The sequence below is a fragment of the Pristiophorus japonicus genome, chromosome 4, assembly GCF_044704955.1.
Source record: "Pristiophorus japonicus isolate sPriJap1 chromosome 4, sPriJap1.hap1, whole genome shotgun sequence".
Taxonomy (NCBI): domain Eukaryota; kingdom Metazoa; phylum Chordata; class Chondrichthyes; family Pristiophoridae; genus Pristiophorus; species Pristiophorus japonicus.
In genome coordinates this window covers 178,413,177-178,437,316 of record NC_091980.1, presented here as the reverse complement: position 1 = coordinate 178,437,316, position 24,140 = coordinate 178,413,177, and the positions used below count along the sequence as shown (strand labels likewise).

Genomic DNA, 24,140 nt, shown 5'->3' with positions numbered 1-24,140 from the left:
ACAAAAAGCAGGACAAATCCAATCCGGCCAATTACCGCCCCATCAGTCAACTCTCAATCATCAGCAAAGTGATGGAAGGTGTCGGCGACAGTGCTATCAAGCAGCACTTACATAGAAACATACATAGAAAATAGGTGTAGGAGTAGGCCATTCAGCCCTTCGAGCCTGCACCACCATTCAATATCATGGCTGATCATGCACTTCAGTACCCCATTCCTGTTTTCTCTCCATACCCCTTGATCCCTTTAGCCGTAAGGGCCACAACTAACTCCCTTCTGAATATATCTAATGAACTGGCCTCAACAACTTTCTGTGGTAGAGAATTCCACATACTCACAACTCTGAGTGAAGAATTTTCTCATCTTGGTCCTAAATGGCTTATCCCTTATTCTTAGACTGTGACCCCTGGTTCTGGACTTCCCCAACATTGGGAACATGCGTATAAGGTGGCCAAGGTTAGTGGGAAACTAGAAGATTGGGAAAATTTTAAACGACAGCAAAGAATGACTAAGAAAGCAATAAAGAAAGGAAAGATAGATTACGAAAGTAAACTTGCGCAAAACATAAAAACAGATAGTAAAAGCTTTTACCGATATATAAAATGGAAAAGAGTGACTAAAGTAAATGTTGGTCCCTTAGAGATGAGAAGGGGGATTTAATAATGGGAAATGTGGAAATGGCTGAGACCTCAAACAATTATTTTGCTTCGGTCTTCACAGTGGAAGACACAAAAACCATGCCAAAAATTGCTGGTCACGGGAATGTGGGAAAGGAGGACCTTGAGATAATCACTATCACGAGGGGGGTAGTGCTGGACAGGCTAATGAGATTCAAGGTAGACAAGTCCCCTGGTCCTGATGAAATGCATCCCAGGGTATTAAAAGAGATGGCGGAAGTTATAGCAGATGCATTCGTTATAATCTACCAAAATTCTCTGGACTCTGAGGAGGTACCAGCGGTTTCGAAAACAGCTAATGTAACGCCGCTGTTTAAAAAAGGGGGCAGACAAAAGGCAGGTAACTATAGGCCGGTTAGTTTAACTCTGTAATGGGGAAACTGCTTGAAGCTATCATTAAGAAAGAAATAGCGGGACATCTAGATAGGAATAGTGCAATCAAGCAGACGCAACATGGATTCATGAAGATCATGTTTAACTAATTTACTGGAATTCTTTGAGGATATAACGAGCATGGTGGATAGAGGTGTACCGATGGATGTGGTGTATTTAGATTTCCAAAAGGCATTCGATAAGGTGCCACACAAAAGGTTACTGCAGAAGATAAAGGTACGCGAAGTCAGAGGAAATGTATTAGCATGGATAGACAATGCCTGGCTAACAGAAAGCAGAGAGTCGGGATAAATGGGTCCTTTTCGGGTTGGCAATCGGTGGTTAGTGGCGTGCCACAAGGATCGGTGCCGGGACCACAACTGTTTACAATATACATAGATGACCTGGAAGAGGGGACAGAGTGTAGTGTAACAAAATTTGCAGATGACACAAAGATTAGTGGGAAAGCGGGTTGTGTAGAGGACACAGAGAGGCTGCAAAGAGATTTAGATAGGTTAAGCGAATGGGCTAAGGTTTGGCAGATAGAATACAATGTCGGAAAATGTGAGGTCATCCACCTTGGAAAAAAAAACAGTAAAAGGGAATATTATTTGAATGGGGAGAAATTACAACATGCTGCGGTGCAGAGGGACCTGGGGGTCCTTGTGCATGAATCCCAAAAAGTTAGTTTGCAGGTGTAGCAGGTAATCAGGAAGGCGAATGGAATGTTGGCCTTCATTGCGAGAGGGATGGAGTACAAAAGCAGGGAAGTCCTGCTGCAACTGTACAGGGTATTGGTGAGGCCGCACCTGGAGTACTGCGTGCAGTTTTGGTCACCTTACTTCAGGAAGGATATACTAGCTTTGGAGGGGGTACAGAGAAGATTCACTAGGCTGATTCCGGAGATGAGGGGGTTACCTTATGATGATAAATTGAGTAGACTGGGTCTTTACTCGTTGGAGTTCAGAAGGATGAGGGGTGATCTTATAGAAACATTTAAAATAATGAAAGGGATAGACAAGATAGAGGCAGAGAGGTTGTTTCCACTGGTCGGGGAGACTAGAACTAGGGGGGCACAGCCTCAAAATACGGGTGAGCCAATTTAAAACCGAGTTGAGAAGGAATTTCTTCTCCCAGAGGGTTGTGAATCTGTGGAATTATCTGCCCAAGGAAGCAGTTGAGGCTAGCTCATTGAATGTATTCAAATCACAGATAGATAGATTTTTAACCAATAAGGGAATTAAGGGTTACGGGGAGCGGGCGGGTAAGTGGAGCTGAGTCCACGGCCAGATCAGCCATGATCTTGTTGAATGGCGGAGCAGGCTCGAGGAGCTAGATGGCCTACTCCTGTTCCTAATTCTTATGTTCTTATGTTTATGTTCCTGCATCTAACCTGTCCAATCCCGTCAGAATTTTATATGTTTCTATGCGATCCCCTCTCACTCTTCTAAATTCCATTGAATATAAGCCTAGTCGATCCAGTCTTTCTTCATATGTCAGTCTTGTCATCCCGGGAATCAGTCTGGTGAACCTTCACTGCACTCCCTCAATAGCAAGAGTGTCCTTCCTCAGATTAGGAGACCAAAACTACACAATATTCAAGGTGTGGCCTCACCAAGGCTCTGTACAACTGTAGTAAGACCTCCCTGCTCCTATACTCAACTCCTCTTGCTATGAAGGCCAACATGCCATTTGCCTTCTTCACCACCTGCTGTATCTGCATGCCAACTTTCAATGACTGATGTACCATGACACCCAGGTCTCATTGCACCTCCCCTTTTACTAATTTGTCACCATTCAGATAATAATCTGCCTTCCTGTTTTTACCACCAAAGTGGATAACCTCACATTTATCTACATCTGCCATGTATTTGCCCACTCACCTAACCTGTCCAAGTCACCCTGCAGCCTTTTAGCATCCTCCTCACAGCTCACACTGCCACCCAGCTTAGTGTTATCTGCAAACTTGGAGATATTACATTCAATTCCTTCGTCTAAATTATTAATGTATATTGTAAATAGCTGGGGTCCCAGCACTGAACCTTGCGGTACCCCACTAGTCACTGCCTACCATTCTGAAAAGGACCCGTTTATTCCTACTCTTTGCTTCCTGTCTACCAACCAGTTCTCTATCCACGTCAATACATTACCCCCAATACCGTGTGCTTTAATTTTGCACACCAATCTCTTGTGTGGGACCTTGTCAAAAGCCTTTTGAAAGTCTAAATACACCACATCCACTGGCTCTCCCATGTCCACTCTACTAGTTACATCCTCAAAAAATTCTAGAAGATTTGTCAAGCATGATTTCGCTTTCATAAATCCATCCTGTCACTGCTTTCCAAATGCGCTGCTATTACATCTTTAATAATTGATTCCAACATTTTCACCACCACTGATGTCAGGCTGACCGGTCAGTTTGAGTTTACCAGGACCACTCGGCTCCAGACCTCATTACAGCCTTTGTCCAAACATGGACAAAAGAGCTGAATTCCAGAGGTGAGGTGAGAGTGACTGCTCTTGACATCAATGCAGCATTTGACCGAGTGTGGCATCAAGGAGCCCTAGTAAAATTGAAGTCAATGGGAATCAGGGGAAAAACTCTCCACTGGCTGGAGTCATACCTAGCACAAAGGAAAATGGTTGTGGTAGTTGGAGGTCAATCACCACAGCCCGAGGACATCGCTGCAGGAGTTCCTCAGGGCAGTGTTCTAGGCCCAACCATCTTCAGTTGCTTTATCAATGACCTTCCCTCTATCATAAGGTCAGAAGTGGGGAAGTTTGCTCATGATTGCAGTGTTCAGTTACATTCACAACTCCTCAGATATTAAAGCTGTCCATGTCTGTATGCAGCAAGACCTGGATGACATTCAGGCTTGGGTTGATAAGTGGCAAGTTGCATTCGAGTCACACAAGTGCCAGGCAATGACCATCTCCAACAAGCGAGAATTTAACCACCTCATCCTGATATTCAAAGGTGTTACCATCACCAAATCCCCCACCATCAACATCCTGGGGGGGGGTCTCTATTGACCAGAAACTTAATGGGACCAGCCACATAAATACTGTGGCAACAAGAGTGGGTCAGAGGCTGGGTATTTTGCGACGAGTGTCTCACCCCCTCACTCCTCAAAGCCTTTCCACCATCTACAAGGCACAAGTCAGGAGTGTGATGGAATACTCTCCACTTGCTTGGATGAGTGCAGCTCCAACAACACTCAAGAGACTCTACACCATCCAGGACAATGCAGCCCGCTTGATTTGCACCCCATTCACCATCTCAAACATTCACTCCCTCCACCACCGGCGCACCGTGGCTGCAGTGTGTACCATCTATAAGACTCGCCACAGCTTCTTCGACAGCACCTCCTAAACCCGCAACCTCTACCACCTAGAAGGACAAGTGCAGCAGGTGCATGGGAACACCATCACCTCCACGTTCTCCTCCAAGTAACACCATCCTGATTCAGAAATATATTGCCATTCCTTCATCGTCAGTGGGCCAAACACCTGGAATTCCCTCCCTAACAGCACTGTGGGAGTACCTTCGCCACAATGACTACAGCGGTTCAAGAAAGCGGATCACCACCACCTTCTCAAGGGCAATTAGGGAGGGGCAATAAATGCTGGCCTTGTCAGCGATGCCCACATCCCGGAACAATTTTTTTTAAAAATCAAGATGTTTGTAACAGTAACTGGTACAAATAAAAGGTGTGTGTGTATAGGTAATACATAAAATTAAACAGATTTAATGTAATTGTAAAGGCGTGGATTTACAATCTTATGCAAGTTCAGCGGAAGAGCTGCGGAATCCCTGACAAACAGTGTAAGTGGTGCTTACAATGTGTTTCTGGGATTTCTGCTGCTCTTCCGTTGAAGTTAACAATGGACAAGTGAGAGAACTTCTGCAGAAATTCGTGCTGAAGGCTCAGACTGAAAAATTAAATGAGTCATATTCAGGGACTGAAAGTAAATTGAACCAGTGGAAGGAGTGATGAGAATGAAATTGTTACAGTTGATGACTTAATTTAATGTGTAACTGGACAGTCACAATGTACTGTGAGAAAAACCTGACCAGAAACAACACAAGCACTTATTTGAATGGTATATGTCATTTTTTATAGTGCAGATCAATTCACTGCAATTACTGTTCAGTTGGAAGGCAACAGCCAAGAATGGCCAGTGAAAAATGTACAAAAACATTTTGACAAACATCCACTATAAGCCCACTGACTCCCACAGCTACCTGGACTACACTTCCTCCCACCCCGCATCCTGTAAGGACTCCATTCCATTCTCCCAGGTTCTCCGTCGCCATCGCATCTGCTCTGACAACACCACCTTTCACATTAGTGCCTCTGACATGTCTTCCTTTTTCCTCAACCGAGGATTCCCCTCCGCCGTGATTAACATGGCCCTTGACCATGTCTGTTCTATTTCCCGCACGTCTGCTCTCATCCCTTCCCCTCCCTCTCAGAACCACGACAGGGATCCCCTTGTCCTCACCTTTCACCCCACCAGCCTCCACGTTCAACGGATCATCCTCCGCCATTTCTGCCACCTCCAGCGTGATCCTACCACCAATCACATCTTCCCCTCTCCTCCTCTCTCAGCATTCCGAAGGGACCGCTCCCTCTGCAACACCCTGGTCCATTCCGCAGTCGCCCCCAGCACCCTCTCCCCTTCCCACGGCACCTTCCCGTGCAAGCACAGGAGATGCAACACCTGCCCTTTTACCTCCTCCCTTCCCACTGTCCAAGGCCCCAAACACTCCTTCCAGGTGAAACAGCGATTTACTTGTACTTCTTTCAATTTAGTATACTGTATTCGCTGCTCATGATGTGGTCTCCTCTACATTGGGGAGACCAATCGCAGGTTGGGTGACCGCTTTGCAGAACATCTCCGTTCAGTCCGTAAACATGACCCCGAGCTTCCGGTCGCTTGTCACTTTAATTCTCCGCTCCACTCCCATTTGGATATCTCTGTCCTCGGAATCTTACACTGTTCCAATGAAGTTCAACACAATCTCGAGGACCAGCACCTCATCTTTCGCTTAGGCACTTTACAGCCTTCAGGCTTCAACATCGAGTTCAACAATTTCAGACCATAACCTCTGCCCATATTTTTTTCCCTTTTTTTTATATACCCCATTTTTTCTCTTTCCCAGGGCAGCTGGTGATGATTCCACCATTCACACCCAGTCTAGACGCATCTTTTGTTTCCTAACTTGTGCCATTACCATCTCATTTTTGCCCATCATCCCTTTTGTCTCTTAAATCACTCCTACCTTCTGCCCTATCACAGACCTTCCCTTTTGTTCTTTCCTCCCCTCCCCCTTTCACTGATCCTGCACTTCCTTAAGAACCTGTTACATCTCAAACTTTTCCAGTTCTGACGAAGGGTCACAGACCTGAAACGTTAACTCTGTTTCTCTCCACAGATGCTGCCTGACCTGCTGAGATTTCCAGCATTTTCCGTTTTATTTCAGTGAAAAATGTATTTCCTCATCATCCACTTACATCCCTTCATGAATTTCTTAATTAACATTTACTTGTAGCTTTTCAAGCAGAACAGAATCTCCATCAATCTGTTAGCTGATGTAATAAACAGGGTTTTATTTGGGTTTGTTTTCCATGGCCATGGAACTCACGCCTCATGTTGACCAGACGTGGTTCCCAAATTGCGTATATCCCGTGACCATGCAGGGAAATTTAAAAAGTAGTGGGGCAAGAAAGGCTCCAGTGCCTATAAATGATTTCATAATGATTTCAATTGGGTCCCCTGCCGCTGCAGGTCTAATTGGTGCCACACGGACAGATGCGCCTGGGGGAAAGGCAAGTGGGAGCGAGATGACAGCGGGCTCATAGAATCATAGAAGTTTACAGCAGGGAAGGAGGCCATTTCGGCCAATCGTGTCCGCGCCGGCCAACAAGAGGCTATCCAGCCTAATCCCACTTTCTAGCTCTAGGTCCATAACCCCGCAGGTTACAACACTTCAAGTTCACATCCAAGTACTTTTTAAATGTGGTGAGTGCTTCTGCCTCTACCAGCCTTTCAGGCAATGAGTTCCAGACCTCCATAACCCTCTGTGTGAAGAAATTTCCCCTCAAATCCCCTCTAAACCTTCTACCAATTACTTAAAATCTATACCCCTTGGTTGTTGACCCCTCTGCTAAGGGAAATAGGCCTTTTCTATCCACTATATCCAGGCCCCTCATAATTTTATACACCTCAATCAGGTCTTCCCTCAGCCTCCTCTGTTCCAAGGAAAACAAACCCAGCCCATCCAATCTGTCCTCATAGCTAAGATTCTCCACTTCCGGCAACATCCTCGTAAATCTCCTCTATACCCTCTCCAGTGCAATTACTTCCTTCCTGTAATGCGGTGACCAGAACTGCACGCAGTCCTCCAGTTGTGGCCTAACTTGTGCTTTATACAGTTCAAGCATAACCCACCTGCTCTTATATTCTATGCCTCGGCTAATAAAGGCAAGCATTCCGTATGCCTTCTTAACCACCTTATCCACCTGACCTGTTACCTTCAGGGATCTGTGGACATGCATTCCCAGGTCCCTTTGTTCCTCTACACTTCTCAATGTCCTACCATTTAATGTGTATTCCCTTTCCTTGTTAGCCCTCCCCAAATGCATTACCTCACACTTCACTGGATTAAATTCCATTTGCCACTGTTCTGCCCACCTGAGCAGTTGATTGATACTTTCCTGCAGTACGCAGCTTTCTTCTTCATTATCAACCACACAGCCTATTTTTGTATCATCTGCAAACTTCTTAATCATACTCCCCATATTCAAGTCTAGATCATTGATGTATACCACAAAAAGCAAGGGACCTAATACTGAGACCTGCGGAACCCCACTGGAAACATCCTTCCAGTCACAAAAATACCCATCAATCATTACCCTTTGCTTCCCGCCTCTGAGCCACTGTCAAAAAAAGCAACTTTCCCATCCAGCCCACTACTGATCGTGTCCGCTACCACCATGGAAAATTCAGCCCTTTATTTTTAATGGGGTCATAGTGGGGAGACTCGCATTAATGGGGGTCATAGTGGGGTGGCTTTGTTTAATGTGGCCAGTGGGGTGATTTTCTTTAAACTGATAGAAATGACTGAATTCGATCAAATTGGATTTGAAGCTGGAATGTTATCGATTCCCAACAGCAAGTGGTTACCTGGAGTTTGGTACGCTGGTCTTCATCCGAGATTTCTAACAGTTCATCGATGTCGATCTCCAGTTCCGGGATTTCTTCCTCCTTCAGGAATAAGGAAAATATTCATCAAAAGCAACATTGCAGACCTGGGAACAGACAACTGGAGCCAATAGGAAGCATGGAGTCCAGTAAGACAAGCAATGACTTCCAATAGGTTTCTGATGCTCAATACTGGTAACTACTCTCCCACTACCAGAGATAGCCGCAGAATTTTGGGGGCCCCAATTACGTTAGCCCTTGGATGCCCTTTGCTCAGCCTGGACTATTGCACTCTGCACCCTATGTTGGTATTAGTGTCGTGTGGAAGTGTGATTGGTCCACCGTTACTGCACACATTCTAGGTTAACTCACCCTGTGTGTAAAAGAAAAGAATAACAGGCCACTTTATGATTGCACAGCGCACATGGGGAAAGTTTCCCAGCTGTGAGAGCACAAATCTATGGTTAGAAAAGCTGCTCATATACTTGGGACCACAGCAATGTACTCTCTCCCCATCCTCCACCCACACTAACACACACAGATACGAAAACACACACACTGATTTCCATCGATCCTTTGGCCTCAGTTCGGGCTCCTGTTTAAGTTCTAGGCCAACATCTCCAACACAAACAACCAACAATTCACAATTGTAAACACTTTGTAAACAGTTCCAAGTCAGTGACCCTTGACCCCCAATAACGTTGTGCTGTCATGCGTGTAAACTACCTAGCTTACAACCCAGAGAGTTAATGCAACACAAAGGGGGCAAAATTGCCCTGTCCCCATTTGGAGGCGGCAACCTTCCGGGGCCGGGACATTTATCGCCTGACCCTTCCGTCCCTCAGCGGAGGCAGAGTGCCAGCGGAGGCATCTGTGGAGGGGCGCTCCTGGGGCACTGAGTGCAGTGGCGCACTCTGGAGCCCAGCGCCCCGCCAGCAATATCAGCGCTATGCGGATGCTCCTTCAATTAAAGGGGAGAGCCGCTGTGCATTCTGCAGGCCGTTTGGCGGACCACCAGGGACGCCCTCGACCGGGCCAACAGCCCAGCACCCAAATCAGAGTGCTGGGCTGCAGGATGAGGCAAGGGCCACCATTGTCGGGACGGCAGAAGAATCGGCCAACAGAAAAATATGGCGGGCCATGGCGCAAACAGCCTCCTTTTTAAGGGGAGCCCTGGTGGCGGATGTTCGATCCGCAAAGCTGGCGGTGACATTGGCCGGTGCCATCGACGCAATAGCATCGGTGTGGGCGGTGAGGAGTCGGCGCACACGGCAATGAGCGTGCGCCTGCCCAGGGCTCAAATCGCACGGTGCAGCACGAACGGCACAATGCCCGCCAAAACCTCCGGAGCAACTTTCCCGGAGGCGCTTATAGGGCTATAAAAAAGGGCAATTTTGCCCCCAAAGTGTGCTGTCTCTGTGGTGAGCTTTTAAAAAAAATTGAAATGAAAAATGAACTCGCCTTTTAGTTTATTCCTAGTTCGGAATCCTTCACTTAAACACACAGGCCCCTGAAGGAAACTGTTTTGTCAACAGTCAGGATTGTTTTGATTTTTGAGATGTCCGGTGGTCGTCAAAGGCACTACATTAACAGAGTGACTATTTGCACTGCCTTTTTTCTGCACCTGCGTCCTCCAGACTTCACCCCCAATGGCCCTTGCCCATGCGCAGACTCCTCGGACCCAGAACTAGAATCAGAGCATCTTCATAGTGCAAATAACTGCATCCATTTCTCTCTGAAACTGCCCAGCTCTAATTTTGAGATTATGCCCCCTCGTTCTTCATTCCACATCAGAGGAAATAGCTCCTCCGTATCTAGCCTATCAAATCCATTAAAAATGTTAAATACCTCGATCAGATCCCCCATAACCTTCTATACTCGAAGGAATACAAGTCTAGTCTATGAAACATGTTCTCATAATTTAACCCTTTTAGCCCCACTATCATTCTGGTGAGCAATACCCCCTCCAAGGCCCATATATCCTTCCTGAGGTGTGGTGACCAGATCCGAACGTAATACTCCAGATAGGGGTCTGACCAAGGCTCTGTACAACTAAAGCATAACCTCTGACCTTTCTATTCTAGCCCCCTTGAGATAAAGGTCAACGTTCCATCTGACTTTCAGATTGCATTTTTGTACCTCTAAATAATTTAAAGGATTTTTAAAGAAAAGTTACTTTTAAATGTGGGACTTTAAAACTAAAGTAGATTTGCATATTTAAAAAGGCTGCAGCCATTTTGCGGAACCCCTATTAATGTCAGTCTTGGACACTGTTGCTCAGGATGATCAGTATTGTGTTCCTAACACAGATGAGACTGCATACAGGGAGGTTAAAGTAACAGTGACCTCAGTCTTTATTAAGACACTCCAGAGTGAGGAACAGGCCTTAGGGGCCGACTTATATACAGTGCTCCCAAGGGATGCTGGGATCCCTTGGGACTTCAGGGGATGCACTCCCTGGTGGCGGAACATGGGAGTGCATGCTTTACAGATACAGAACATCACTCCCCCCCAAAGTCAAAGTGAAAACTATTTACAAGGTGAGGCAGTCGGGAGCTTTTCTTTCCCTGGTGGACCGCCCCGGTACAAATGTCTGTTCTGGTGTGTTGGCTGTGCCCTCGCTGGGCTGGCGTGTTGTTGGCCCTGCAGGGCTGCTGGGTGAGCCTGGCCTTGCTGGGCTGCTGGGCGTGATGGGTTCGATTTCCTGGTCTGGGGTGGTGTCGTTGATCCTTTGGGTGTATATTGTGAGCTCAAAAAAAGGTGGTGTCTGCTATGGATTGTTCAGGGCAGTCTGTGAACCGCAGCCTCGTTTGGTCCAGGTGTATTCAGCAAATTTGTCCACTGTCTAGTTTGACAACAAACACCCTACTCCCTTCTTTAGCTATCACCATGCCCGCGATCCACTTGGGACCATGTCCATAGTTTAGCACATACACAGGGTCATTCACATCAATTTCTCGTGACACAGTGGCGCGACCATCGTTTACATTTTGTTGCTGCCACCTGCTCTCTACCTGATCATGCAGGTTCGGGTGAAACAGCGAGAGTCTGGTTTTAAGTGTCCTTTTCGTGAGTAGCTCAGCCGGGGGCACCCCTGTGAGCGAGTGGGGTCTCCTGCGGTAGCTGAGCAGTACTCGGGACAGGCGGGTTTGGAGTGAGCCTTCTCTAGCTTGTTTAAGGCTCTGTTTGATTGTTTGTACTGCCCGCTCTGCCTGCCCATTGGAGGCTGATTTAAACGGGGCTGAGGTGACATGTTTGATCCCATTGCGGGTGATGAATTCTTTAAATTCGGCACTGGTGAAACATGGCCCGTTGTCACTGACCAGTATGTCAGGCCAGCCGTGGGTGGCAAACATGGCCCTCAGGCTTTCAATGGAGGTGGTGGCGGTGCTTCCCGACATTATTTCACATTCAATCCATTTTGAAAAAGCATCCACCACCACCAGGAACATTTTACCGAGAAACGGGCGCGCATAGTCGACATGGATCCTTAACCATGGTCTGGAGGGCCATGACCACAAACTTAGTGGTGCCTCTCTGGGCGCGTTGCTCAACTGAGCACACACGCTGCATTGCCGTACATAGGACTCTAAATCAGAGTCGATACCGGGCCACCACACGTGGGATCTGGCTATCGTTTTCATCATTACTATACCCGGGTGTGTGCTGTGGAGATCCGAGATGAACGCCTCCCTGCCCTTTTTGGGTAGCACTACGTGGTTACCCACAACAGGCAGTCTGCCTGAATGGACAGCTCGTCCTTTCGCCACTGGAACAGCTTGATTAGCTCTTGCATTTCAACGGGGTTGCTGGCCCAGCTCCCATGCAGTACACAGTTTTTTACTAGGGACAGCAGAGGATGGTTGGCTGGTCCAAGTCCTAATCTGGCGGGCTGTGACAGGTGATTTATCATTTTCAAACGCTTCCATGACCATCAACAAGTCTGCGGGCTGCGCCACCATCAACAAGTTTGCAGGCTGCGCCATTTGCACCCCCGTGGTGGGCAATAATAGCCGACTGAGAGCATCCGCACAGTTCTCGATGCCTGGCATGTGGCGGATGGTATAGTTATACGCTGATAGCGCGAGTGCCCACCTTTGTATGTGGGCTGAGGCATTAGTATTTATCCCCTTGTTTTCAGCGAACAGAGATATGAGGGGCTTGTGATCGGTTTCCAGCTCAAATTTGAGGCCAAACAGGTACTGATGCATTTTCTTTACCCCGAACATACATGCTAATGCCTCTTTCTCAATCATGCTGTAGGCCCTCTCGGCCTTAGACAAGCTCCTGGAGGCATAGGCGACAGGTTGCAACTTCCCCGCAACGTTAGCTTGTTGTAATACACACCCGACTACATACGACGACGCATCACATACTAGCACAAGTCTTTTACACAGGTTTTACAATACAAGCAGCTTGTTGGAGCATAAAATGTTTCTGGCTTTCTCTCAAGCAATTACTTGGTTTTTTTCCCCAGACCCAGTTCTCACCTTTTCGCAATAACACATGTAGGGGCTCTAAGAGGGTGCTTAACCCCGGTAGGAAATTACCAAATTAGTTGAGGAGTCCCAGGAACGACCGCAGCTCCGTGACGTTCTGTGGCCTGGGCGCGTTCCTGATAGCATCTGTCTTGGTGTCTGTGGGCCGAATGCTGTCCGCCGTGATCGTTCTCCTCAAAAACTCTACTTCTGTTGCCATGAAGACGCATTTCGACTTCTTCAGCCGCAGCCCTACGCGATCCAGTCGCTGGAGGACCTCCTCCAGGTTTTGTAGGTGCTCGTCGGTGTCCCGACCTGTGACCAATATGTCGTCCTGAAAAACCACTGTGCATGGTACTGACTTGAGTAGGCTCTCCATGTTTCTTTGGAAGATCGCTGCAGCCGACCGAATTCCAAACGGGTATCTGTTGTAGATGAACAGTCTCTTGTGCGTGTTGATACAGGTGAGGCCCTTCGAAGACTCCTCCAGCTCCTGCGTCATGAAGGCCGAAGTCAGGTCGAGCTTGGTGAACGTCTTGCCTCCTGCCAGCGTCGGCCTTAGGTAGCGGGTATTAGTCCTGTAGCGAGAAACGATTAATAGTTACTTTATAATCGCCGCAAATCCTGACCATGTCATCACTTTTGAGTGCTGGAACAATCGGGCTGGCCCACTCGCTGAATTCCACTGGGGAGATGATGCCCTCGCGTTGCAGCCTGTCCACCTCGATTTCCACTCTCTCCCTTATCATGTGAGGTACCGCTCGTGCCTTGTGGTGAATGGGTCGTGCCTCTGGGACCAAGTGGATCCGCACCTTCGCCCCGGAAAAGTTTCCAATGCCTGGCTCAAAAACGGAATGAAATTTGTTAAGAACCTGGGTACATGAGGCCTCATCGACATGTAATAGCGCTCGGATGTCATCCCAGTTCCAGCAGATTTTGCCCAGCCAGCTCCTTCCAAGCAGTGTGGGGCCATCGCATGAACTGCCACAATCCAGAATGGCAGTTCATGCACCGTGCCCTCGTAGGTGACCTTGACCATGGTGCTGCCCAGGACAGTGATAAGCTCTTTGGTGTACGTTCTCAGTTTCGTGTGGATGGGGCTCAGGGCTGGTCTGGGTGCCTTGTTGCACCACAGTCTTTCAAACATCTTTTTACTCATGATGGATTGGCTAGCACCAGTGTCCAGTTCCATGGCTACGGGTAAGCCATTCAATTTTATATTTAGCATTATAGGTGGACATTTCATTGAAAATGTGTGCACCCCGTGTACTTCAGCATCTTCCTCCTCTCTCTGAGGCTTGAAATTGCTTTGATCCACCATGGATCGATCTTCCTCTGCCACGTGGTGGTTAGCAGGTTTTGCAGAGCTTGCAGCTTGTCAGCAAGCTCGTTGGAGGTGCCCCGTTGTTCGACAGCTCTTGCAAACATACCGTTTGAAGCGGCATGAATAGGCTGAATGGAAACCTCCACAACGCCAACAAGGTGTGAATTGCCTTGCATTCAACCTTTGTTGTGGACTCTGAGTCATCTAGGTCACCTGAGGCCTGCTGGCAGTTGCAGACTCGTGGTTTCTGCCCTGTACATTTCTGCTCACAAACACAGATCTAGTTAATTATGTACATTGCTAGCACTTGTGTGCTGAGAGATTTGTTTGGTGTTATCACTGGTGGATATAAACGCCTGTGCTATTGCAATGGCCTTACTGAGGGTCGGTGTCTCTACAGTCAAAAGTTTTCGTAGGATGGTCTCGTGGCCAATGCCCAGTACAAAAAAGTCTCTGAGCATTTACTCCAGGTAGCCATCAAACTCACATTGTCCTGCAAGTCGCCTTAGCTCAGCGACTTCCTGACCCTCACATCGCTGGCACGTGTAGAACCGATACCTCGCCATCAACACGCTCTCCCTCGGGTTAAGATGCTCCCAAACCAGTGTACACAGCTCCTCATACGACTTATCTGTGGGTTTCACCGGTGCTAGAAGATTCTTCATGAGGCTGTAGGTCGGTGCCCCGCAGACGGTGAGGAGGACCGCTCTCCTTTTTGCAGCGCTTCCTTCTCCGTCCAGCTCATTGGCTACAAAGTACTGGTCTAGTCGTTTGACATAGGCTTCCCAGTCCTCACCCTCCGAGAACTTCTCCAGGATGCCCACAGTTTACTGCATCTTTGCGTTGGATTCATATACTCGTCGCCAGTTATTGTGTTCCTAACACAGATGAGACTGCATACAGGGAGGTTAAAGTAACAGTGACCTTAGTCTTTATTAAGACACTCCAGAGTGAGGAACAGCCCTTAGGGGCCGGCTTATATACAGTGCTTCCAAGGGATGCTGGGATCTCTTGGGACTTCAGGGGATGCACTCCCTGGTGGCGGAACATGGGAGTGCATGCTTTACAGATACACAACAATCAGAAACAATGTATGTATCGTTATTTATACAAGAGGGTTCAACAGTCACACCATTGGGGAATGGAAGGTCACTTTATATCAAAGCACAGCAGCAGGTTTGATTAGCAGCTCTTGTGGTCAGCTAACAGATAGGGGAAGCGTCAGGAACCAAGTTCCAACTTCCTGTGGCAACAAAAGTTCGCGGTAGCATTCAGGGTTTGTTAAATGGGAAAATTGTCTGGACCTTAGAACATAAGAACATAAAAAGTAGGAGCAGGAGAAGGCCATACGGCCCCTCGAGCCTACTCCGCCATTTAATACGATCATGGCTGATCCGATCATGGACTCAGCTCCACTTCCCTGCCCACTCCCCATAACCCCTTATTCCCTTATTGTTTAAGAAACTGGCTATTTCTGACTTAAATTTATTCAATGTCCCAGCTTCCACAGCTCTTGAGGCAGCGAATTCCACAGCTCCTCAACTCTCTGAGAGAAGAAATGTCTCTTCATCTCTGTTTTAAATGGGCGGCTCCTTATTCTAAGGTTATGCCCTCTAGTTCTAGTCTCCCCCATCAGTGGAACCATCCTCTTTGCATCCACCTTGTCAAGTCCCCTCATAATCTTATACATTTTGATAAGATCACCTATCATTCTTCTGAATTCCAATGAGTAGAGGCCCAACCTATTCAACCTTTCCTCATAAGTCAACCCCCTCATCTCTGGAATCAACCTTGTGAACCTTCTCTGAACTGTCTCCAAAGCAAGTATATCCTTTCTTAAATATGGAAACCAAAACTGCACACAGTATTCCAGGTGTGACCTCACCAATACCCTGTACAACTGTAGCAAGACTTCCCTGCTTTTATACTCCATCCCCTTTGCAATAAAGGCCAATTATTTACAATCTATATTAACGACTTGGAAGAAGGGACTGACTGTAACGTAGCCAACTTTGCTGACGATACAAAGATGGGAGGAAAAGCAATGTGTGAAGAGGATACAAAAAATCTGCAAAAGGACATAGAGTAGCTAAGAGAATGGGCAAAAATTTGACAAATGGAATACAATGTCGGAAAGTGTGAGGTGATGCACTTTGGCAGAAAAAATCAAAGAGCAAGTTATTATTTAAATGGAGAAAGATTGCAAAGTGCTGCAGTACAGCGGGACTTGGGGGTACTTGTGCATGAAACACAAAAGGATAGCATGCAGGTACAGCAAGTGATCAGGAAAGCCAATGGTATCTTGGCATTTATTGCAAAGGGGATGGAGTATAAAAGCAGGAAAGTCTTGCTACAGTTATATAAGGTATTGGTGAGGCCACACCTGGAATACTGTGTGCAGTTTTGGTTTCTATATTTACGAAAGGATACACTTGCTTTGGAGGCAGTTCAGAGAAGGTTCACTAGGTTGATTCCGGGGATTGACATGAGGAAAGGTTGAGTAGTTTGGGCCTCTACTCATTGGAGTTCAGAAGAATGAGAGGTGATCTTATCGAAACGTATAAGATTATAAGGGGGCTTGACAGGGTGGATGCAGAGAGGATGTTTCCACTGATGGGGGAGACTAGAACTAGAGGGCATGATCTTAGAATAAGGGGCTGCCCATTTAAAACAGAGATGAGGAGAAAGTTCTTCTCTCAGAGGGTTGTAAATCTGTGGAATTCGCTGCCTCAGAGAGCTGTGGAAGCTGGGACATTGAATAAATTTAAGACAGAAATAGACAGTTTCTTAAACGATAAGGGGATAAGAGGTTATGGGGAGCGGGCAGGGGAGTGGAGCTGAGTCCATGATCGGATCAGCCATGATCTTATTGAATGGTGGAGCAGACTTGAGGGGCCATATGGCCTGCTCCTGTTCCTATTTCTTATGTTCTTATTCCATTTGCCTTCCTGATCACCTGCTAAACCTGCATACTAATCTTTTGTGTTTCATGCACAAATACCCCCAGGTCCCACTGTACTGCAGCACTTTGCAATCTTTCTCCATTTCAATAATAACTGAGGTGAAGAGGGTTGAAATGCTGGAGGATAATTAGAAGACATCTTGGGTTAGAGTTTCCGCTGCTGGCGCAATCGGTGATTCCGACGCAAATAGCACCCAAAATTGTGCATGTTTTGAAAAGGGTTCCCCCCCCCGTTTCCGCTCAAACTCATTTGCATATCACTTAATGCAAAATCTGCCATGAAACACAGCAATTGGCAGCATTTTAAAAACTAATTTAAAAAAAAATGTTGCATTAAAAAATGCTCCTTGAGAGATTTAAGAGTGGTAACTTGGTGCAGTTTTTTGTTTTTATTCAATCACAGGATGTGGGCATCGCTGGCAAGGCCAGCATTTATTACCTATCCCTAATTGCCCTTGAGAAGGTGGTGGTGAGTCGCCTTCTTGAACCACTGCAGTCCGTGTGGTGAAGGTACTCCCACAGTACTGTTTGGGATGGAGTTCCAGGATTTTGACCCAGCGACGATGAAGGATCGGCAATATATTTCCAAGTCAGGATGGTGTGTGACTTGGAGGGGAACGTGGAGGTGGTGGTGTTCTCATGCACCAAATACCCTTGTCTTTCTAGGCGGTAGAGGTCGTGGGTTTGGGAGGTGCTGTTGAAGAAGCCTTGGTGAGTTGTTGCAGTGATTTTGTAGATGGTAAACACTGCAGCCACAGTGCACCGGTGGTGGAGGGAGTGAATGTTTAAGATGGTGGATGGGGTGCCAATCAAGTGGGTAGTTTGATTAATACAACTGAAAACGGGTTTAATCACAAAAAATAAGTATTTTTAATCACAGTGTCAGTCCACCATCTGTGAGTAACCAGGTTTTAAATGACTGAAAATGATTTTTAAAAAACATACAAAACTATTTTCTAGTTAGATTAGGGAACAGTAGTCAGTTGCTTAGCAAATGAAAAAATAACATTCAAAACCTTTTAAAATGTGCCTATTGGTGTCCTTGTGCCCAATAGTTCCAGTTTAATTTTTAGAGCCTTCTCGAAGGCCTGCCAACAAGCACAATTAACGAAAACTCCCAATATTGATTAATTCACCCTGGGGGTGTGGCCAGTTTTGTGTGTGGGGCCTGCTTCCAGTGTGATATTCTTTAAACTGGTGCAAAAGATCACAGAAACTCAAGTTGCACTGAACGCAACTTGCACTTAAAATTTCGCGATCATTTGCGGCGGTGACGCTGATATCGGGCGAATTGCATCGGGAAAAACAGCGCAATCAAGCGGAAATTCCAGGCCCTGGTTTTAGTCAAGTTAAAGAGCCACAGATATGGGGATGCGGGGCATATTCTTTATTTTCTATTAACATGTAAAGACAAATTGCATTGATTGAAATAAACGGATTCATTCATTGCGCTGTATGTTTATCTGATATGTAGATAAAGCAGCTTAACGATGTGTCTCTCCAAATGTTTGCTCGGCCTGCCTTCAGAGAGATTGAAGCAATTCACATGTGAAGGATATGAGCATCCCGATCCTGACCACAAGAGGGTGCTATCGTCACTATTGGTGAGTAAACAGAGGGCAGTGTGAGTCAACTCCCATTAAAGACGTTCAGGAGCGACTGACACCATTGCACCCAGAAGGTAGCTAGCTATACCAGCAGTTCCGTACTCACTGTGGTGCTTTGAGGATTAACTAGTTTGGGCTGCCTGGGAGCCACCGTGACGGAGCAACAACAACAACTTGTATTTATATAGCGCCTTTAACGTAGTGAAACGACCCAAGGCGCTTCACAGGAGTATTATGAGACAAAAAATTGGACACCGAGTGAGCTTAAGTAGAAATTAGCACAGGTGACCAAAAGCTCAGTCAAAGAGGTGTGTTTTAGGGAGCGTCTTGAAGGAGGAAAGAGAGGTAGAGAGGTGGAGAGGTTTAGGGAGGGAGTTCCAGAGCTTGGGGCCTAGGCAACAGAAAGCACGGCCACCAATGGTTGAGCGATTATAATCAGGGATGCTCAAGAGGGCCGAATTAGAGGAGTGCAGACATCTCAGGAGATTATGGGGCTGGAGGAGATTACAGAGATAGGGAGGGGCGAGGCCATGGAGGGATTTGAAAATAAGCATGATAATTTTGAAATCAAGATGTTGCTTAACCAGAAGCCAAAGTAGGTGTGGGTGAGCGGGACTTAGTGCGAGATAGGATACGGACAGCCGAGTTTTGTATCACCTCTAGTTTACGTAGGGTAGAATGTGGGAGGCCAGCCAGGAGTGCATTGGAATAGTCTGTCCCACCTGTGACAGAGTCTGTAATTTCCGGATTGGACTGTACAGTCACCTGAGATCTCACTTTTAGAGTGGAAGCAAGTCTTCCTCGATTTCGAGGGACTGCCTATGATGATGATGGAATAGTCAAGTCTAGAGACAAGAAAGGCATGGATGAGGGCTTCAGCAGCGGATGAGCTGAGGCAGGGGCGGAGACGGACGATGTTACGGAGGTGGAAATAGGCGGTCTTAGTCAGTCGAGGAGGCGGGAGCTCGGAGCAGCGCGAGTCCGGGGTCGGCGAGAGGCCTATAAAGGCCAGCGGGAGTCGAGCAGTTCGAGCAGTCAGTCGAGGAGGCGGGAGCTCGGAGCAGCGCGAGTCCGGGGTCGGCGAGAGGCCTATAAAGGCCAGCGGGAGTCAGGCAGTTCGAGCAGTCAGTCGAGGAGGCGGGAGCTCGGAGCAGCGCGAGTCCGGGGTCGGCGAGAGGCCTATAAAGGCCAGCGGGAGTCGAGCAGTTCGAGCAGTCAGTCGAGGAGGCGGGAGCTCGGAGCAGCGCGAGTCCGGGGTCGGCGAGAGGCGTACCGGTGCAGCTACAGGGAGAAGGCAAAAAAACAAAGGTGACGTCACAGCCTAGGGGGTAAGTGATTGGCTGGTGATTGGTGAGTAGTTTTTCTTTTTCTTCTTATATTGGTCAGTAACTTTTAACATTGTTATTACCAGTTTAAGTGTATCTAAGGGTTAAGACATGGCAGGAGAGCTCGGTCGGGTGTTATGCTCCTCCTGTACCATGTGGGAACTCAGGGACGCTTCCGGTGTCCCTGACGACTACGTGTGCGGGAAGTGTATCCGCCTCCAGCTCCTGACGGTCCGCGTTACGGAATTGGAGCTGAGGGTGGATTTACTCTGGAGCATCCACGATGCTGAGAATGACGTGAGTATCACGTGTAGTGAGTTGGTCTTACCGCAGGGAAAGGGTCCACAGCCAGATAGGGAATGGAAGACCAGCAGGAAGAGTAGAGCAAGGAAGGTAGTGCAGGGGTCCCCTGCGGTCATCCCCCTGCAAAACAGATACACCGCTTTGGGTACTGTTGAGGGGGAGGGCAGCAGCAGCCAAGTTCATGGCACCGTGGCTGGCTCTGCTGCACAGGAGGGCAAGAAAAAGAGTGGGAGAGCGATAGTGATAGGGGATTCAATTGTGAGGGGAATAGATAGGCGTTTCTGCGGCCGCAACCGAGACTCCAGGATGGTATGTTGCCTCCCTGGTGCAAGGGTCAAGGATGTCTCGGAGCGGGTGCAGGACATTCTGAAATGGGAGGGAGAACAGCCAGTTGTCGTGGTGCACATTGGTACCAACGACATAGGCAAAAAAAGGGATGAGGTCCTACGAAACGAATTTAAGGAGCTAGGAGCTAAATTAAAAAGTAGGACCTCAAAAGTAGTAATCTCGGGATTGCTACCAGTGCCACGTGATAGTCAGAGTAGGAATCGCAGGATAGCGCAGATGAATACGTGGCTTGAGCAGTGGTGCAGCAGGGAGGGATTCAAATTCCTGGGGCATTGGGACCGGTTCTGGGGGAGGTGGGACCAGTACAAACCGGACGGTCTGCACCTGGGCAGGACTGGAACCAATGTCCTAGGGGGAGTGTTTGCTAGTGCTGTTGGGGAGGATTTAAACTAATATGGCAGGGGGATGGGAACCAATGCAGGGAGACAGAGGGAAACAAAAAGGAGGCAAAAGCAAAAGACAGAAAGGAGATGAGGAAAAGTGGAGGGCAGAGAAACCCAAGGCAAAGAACAAAAAGGGCCACTGTACAGCAAAATTCTAAAAGGACAAAGGGTGTTAATAAAACAAGCCTGAAGGCCTTGTGTCTTAATGCAAGGAGTATCCGCAATAAGGTGGATGAATTAATTGTGCAAATAGATGTTAACAAATATGATGTGATTGGGATTACGGAGACGTGGCTCCAGGATGATCAGGGCTGGGAACTCAACATTCAGGGGTATTCAACATTCAGGAAGGATAGAATAAAAGGAAAAGGAGGTGGGGTAGCATTGCTGGTTAAAGAGGAGATTAATGCAATAGTTAGGAAAGACATTAGCTTGGATGATGTGGAATCTATATGGGTAGAGCTGCAGAACACCAAAGGGCAAAAAACGTTAGTCGGAGTTGTGTACAGACCTCCAAACAGTAATAGGGATGTTGGGGAGGGCATCAAACAGGAAATTAGGGGTGCATGCAATAAAGGTGCAGCAGTTATAATGGGTGACTTTAATATGCACATAGATTGGGCTAGCCAAACTGGAAGCAATACGGTGGAGGAGGATTTCCTGGAGTGCATAAGGGATGGTTTTCTAGACCAATATGTTGAGGAACCAACTAGGGGGGAGGCCATCTTAGACTGGGTGTTGTGTAATGAGAGAGGATTAATTAGCAATCTCATTGTGCGAGGCCCCTTGGGGAAGAGTGACCATAATATGGTGGAATTCTGCATTAGGATGGAGAATGAAACAGTAATTTCAGAGACCATGGTCCAGAACTTAAAGAAGGGTAACTTTGAAGGTATGAGGCGTGAATTGGCTAGGATAGATTGGCGAATGATACTTAGGGGGTTGACTGTGGATGGGCAATGGCAGACATTTAGAGACCGCATGGATGAAGTACAACAATTGTACATTCCTGTCTGGCGTAAAAATAAAAAGGGGAAGGTGGCTCAACCGTGGCTATCTAGGGAAATCAGGGATAGTATTAAAGCCAAGGAAGTGGCATACAAATTGGCCAGAAATAGCAGCGAACCTGGGGACTGGGAGAAATTTAGAACTCAGCAGAGGAGGACAAAGGGTTTGATTAGGACAGGGAAAATGGAGTACGAGAAGAAGCTTGCAGGGAACATTAAGGCGGATTGCAAAAGTTTCTATAGGTATGTAAAGAGAAAAAGGTTGGTGAAGACAAACGTAGGTCCCCTGCAGTCAGAATCAGGGGAAGTCATAACGGGGAGCAAAGAAATGGCGGATCAATTGAACAAGTACTTTGGTTCGGTATTCACTAAGGAGGATACAAACAACCTTCCGGATATAAAAGGGGTCAGAGGGTCTAGTAAGGAAGAGGAACTGAGGGAAATCTTTATTAGTCGGGAAATTGTGTTGGGGAAATTGATGGGATTGAAGGCCGATAAATCCCCAGGGCCTGATGGACTGCATCCTAGAGTACTTAAGGAGGTGGCCTTGGAAATAGCGGATGCATTGACAGTCATTTTCCAACATTCCATTGACTCTGGATCAGTTCCTATGGAGTGGAGGGTAGCCAATGTAACCCCACTTTTTAAAAAAGGAGGGAGAGAGAAAACAGGGAATTATAGACCGGTCAGCCTGACCTCAGTAGTGGGTAAAGTGATGGAATCAATTATTAAGGATGTCATAGCAGTGCATCTGGAAAATGGTGACATGATAGGTCCAAGTCAGCATGGATTTGTGAAAGGGAAATCATGCTTGACAAATCTTCTGGAATTTTTTGAGGATGTTTCCAGTAAAGTGGACAAGGGAGAACCAGTTGATGTGGTATATTTGGACTTTCAGAAGGCTTTCGACAAGGTCCCACACAAGAGATTAATGTGCAAAGTTAAAGCACATGGGATTGGGGGTAGTGTGCTGACGTGGATTGAGAACTGGTTGTCAGACAGGAAGCAAAGAGTAGGAGTAAACGGGTACTTTTCAGAATGGCAGGCAGTGACTAGTGGAGTGCCGCAAGGTTCTGTGCTGGGGCCCCAGCTGTTTACATTGTACATTAATGATTTAGACGAGGGGATTAAATGCAGTATCTCCAAATTTGCGGATGATACTAAGTTGGGTGGCAGTGTGAGCTGCGAGGAGGATGCTATTAGGCTGCAGAGTGACTTGGATAGGTTAGGTGAGTGGGCAAATGCATGGCAGATGAAGTATAATGTGGATAAATGTGAGGTTATCCACTTTGGTGGTAAAAACAGAGAGACAGACTATTATCTGAATGGTGACAGATTAGGAAAAGGGAAGGTGCAACGAGACCTGGGTGTCATGGTACATCAGTCATTGAAGGTTGGCATGCAGGTACAGCAGGCGGTTAAGAAAGCAAATGGCATGTTGGCCTTCATAGCGAGGGGATTTGAATACAGGGGCAGGGAGGTGTTGCTACAGTTGTACAGGGCCTTGGTGAGGCCACACCTGGAGTATTGTGTACAGTTTTGGTCTCCTAACTTGAGGAAGGACATTCTTGCTATTGAGGGAGTGCAGCGAAGGTTCACCAGACTGATTCCCGGGATGGCGGGACTGACCTATCAAGAAAGATTGGATCAATTGGGATTGTATTCACTGGAGTTCAGAAGAATGAGAGGGGACCTCATAGAAACGTTTAAAATTCTGACGGGTTTAGACAGGTTAGATGCAGAAAGAATGTTCCCAATGTTGGGGAAGTCCAGAACCAGGGGTCACAGTCTGAGGATAAGGGGTAAGCCATTTAGGACCGAGATGAGGAGAAACTTCTTCACCCAGAGAGTGGTGAACCTGTGGAATTCTCTACCACAGAAAGTAGTTGAGGCCAATTCACTAAATATATTCAAAAGGGAGTTAGATGAAGTCCTTACTACTCGGGGGATCAAGGGTTATGGCGAGAAAGCAGGAAGGGGGTACTGAAGTTTCATGTTCAGCCATGAACTCATTGAATGGCGGTGCAGGCTAGAAGGGCTGAATGGCCTGCTCCTGCACCTATTTTCTATGTTTCTATGTTTCTATGCTGCGGATATGTGGTCGAAAGCTCATTTCAGGGTCAAATATGACACCAAGGTTGCGAAC

At 47.1% G+C, this 24,140-nt stretch overlaps 1 protein-coding gene across 1 annotated transcript in view; it reads right to left on the bottom strand.

Moving 5' to 3' along the window:
* The window catches only part of ppp1r14d (protein phosphatase 1 regulatory inhibitor subunit 14D), a 129,567-nt gene that overhangs the window by 8,330 nt on the left and 97,097 nt on the right, over positions 1–24,140 (bottom strand). Inside the window, exon 2 of the mRNA XM_070878856.1 lies at positions 8,240–8,320. Coding sequence (XP_070734957.1) covers positions 8,240–8,320 — 81 coding nt within the window. The remainder of the gene's footprint in view (positions 1–8,239; positions 8,321–24,140) is intronic.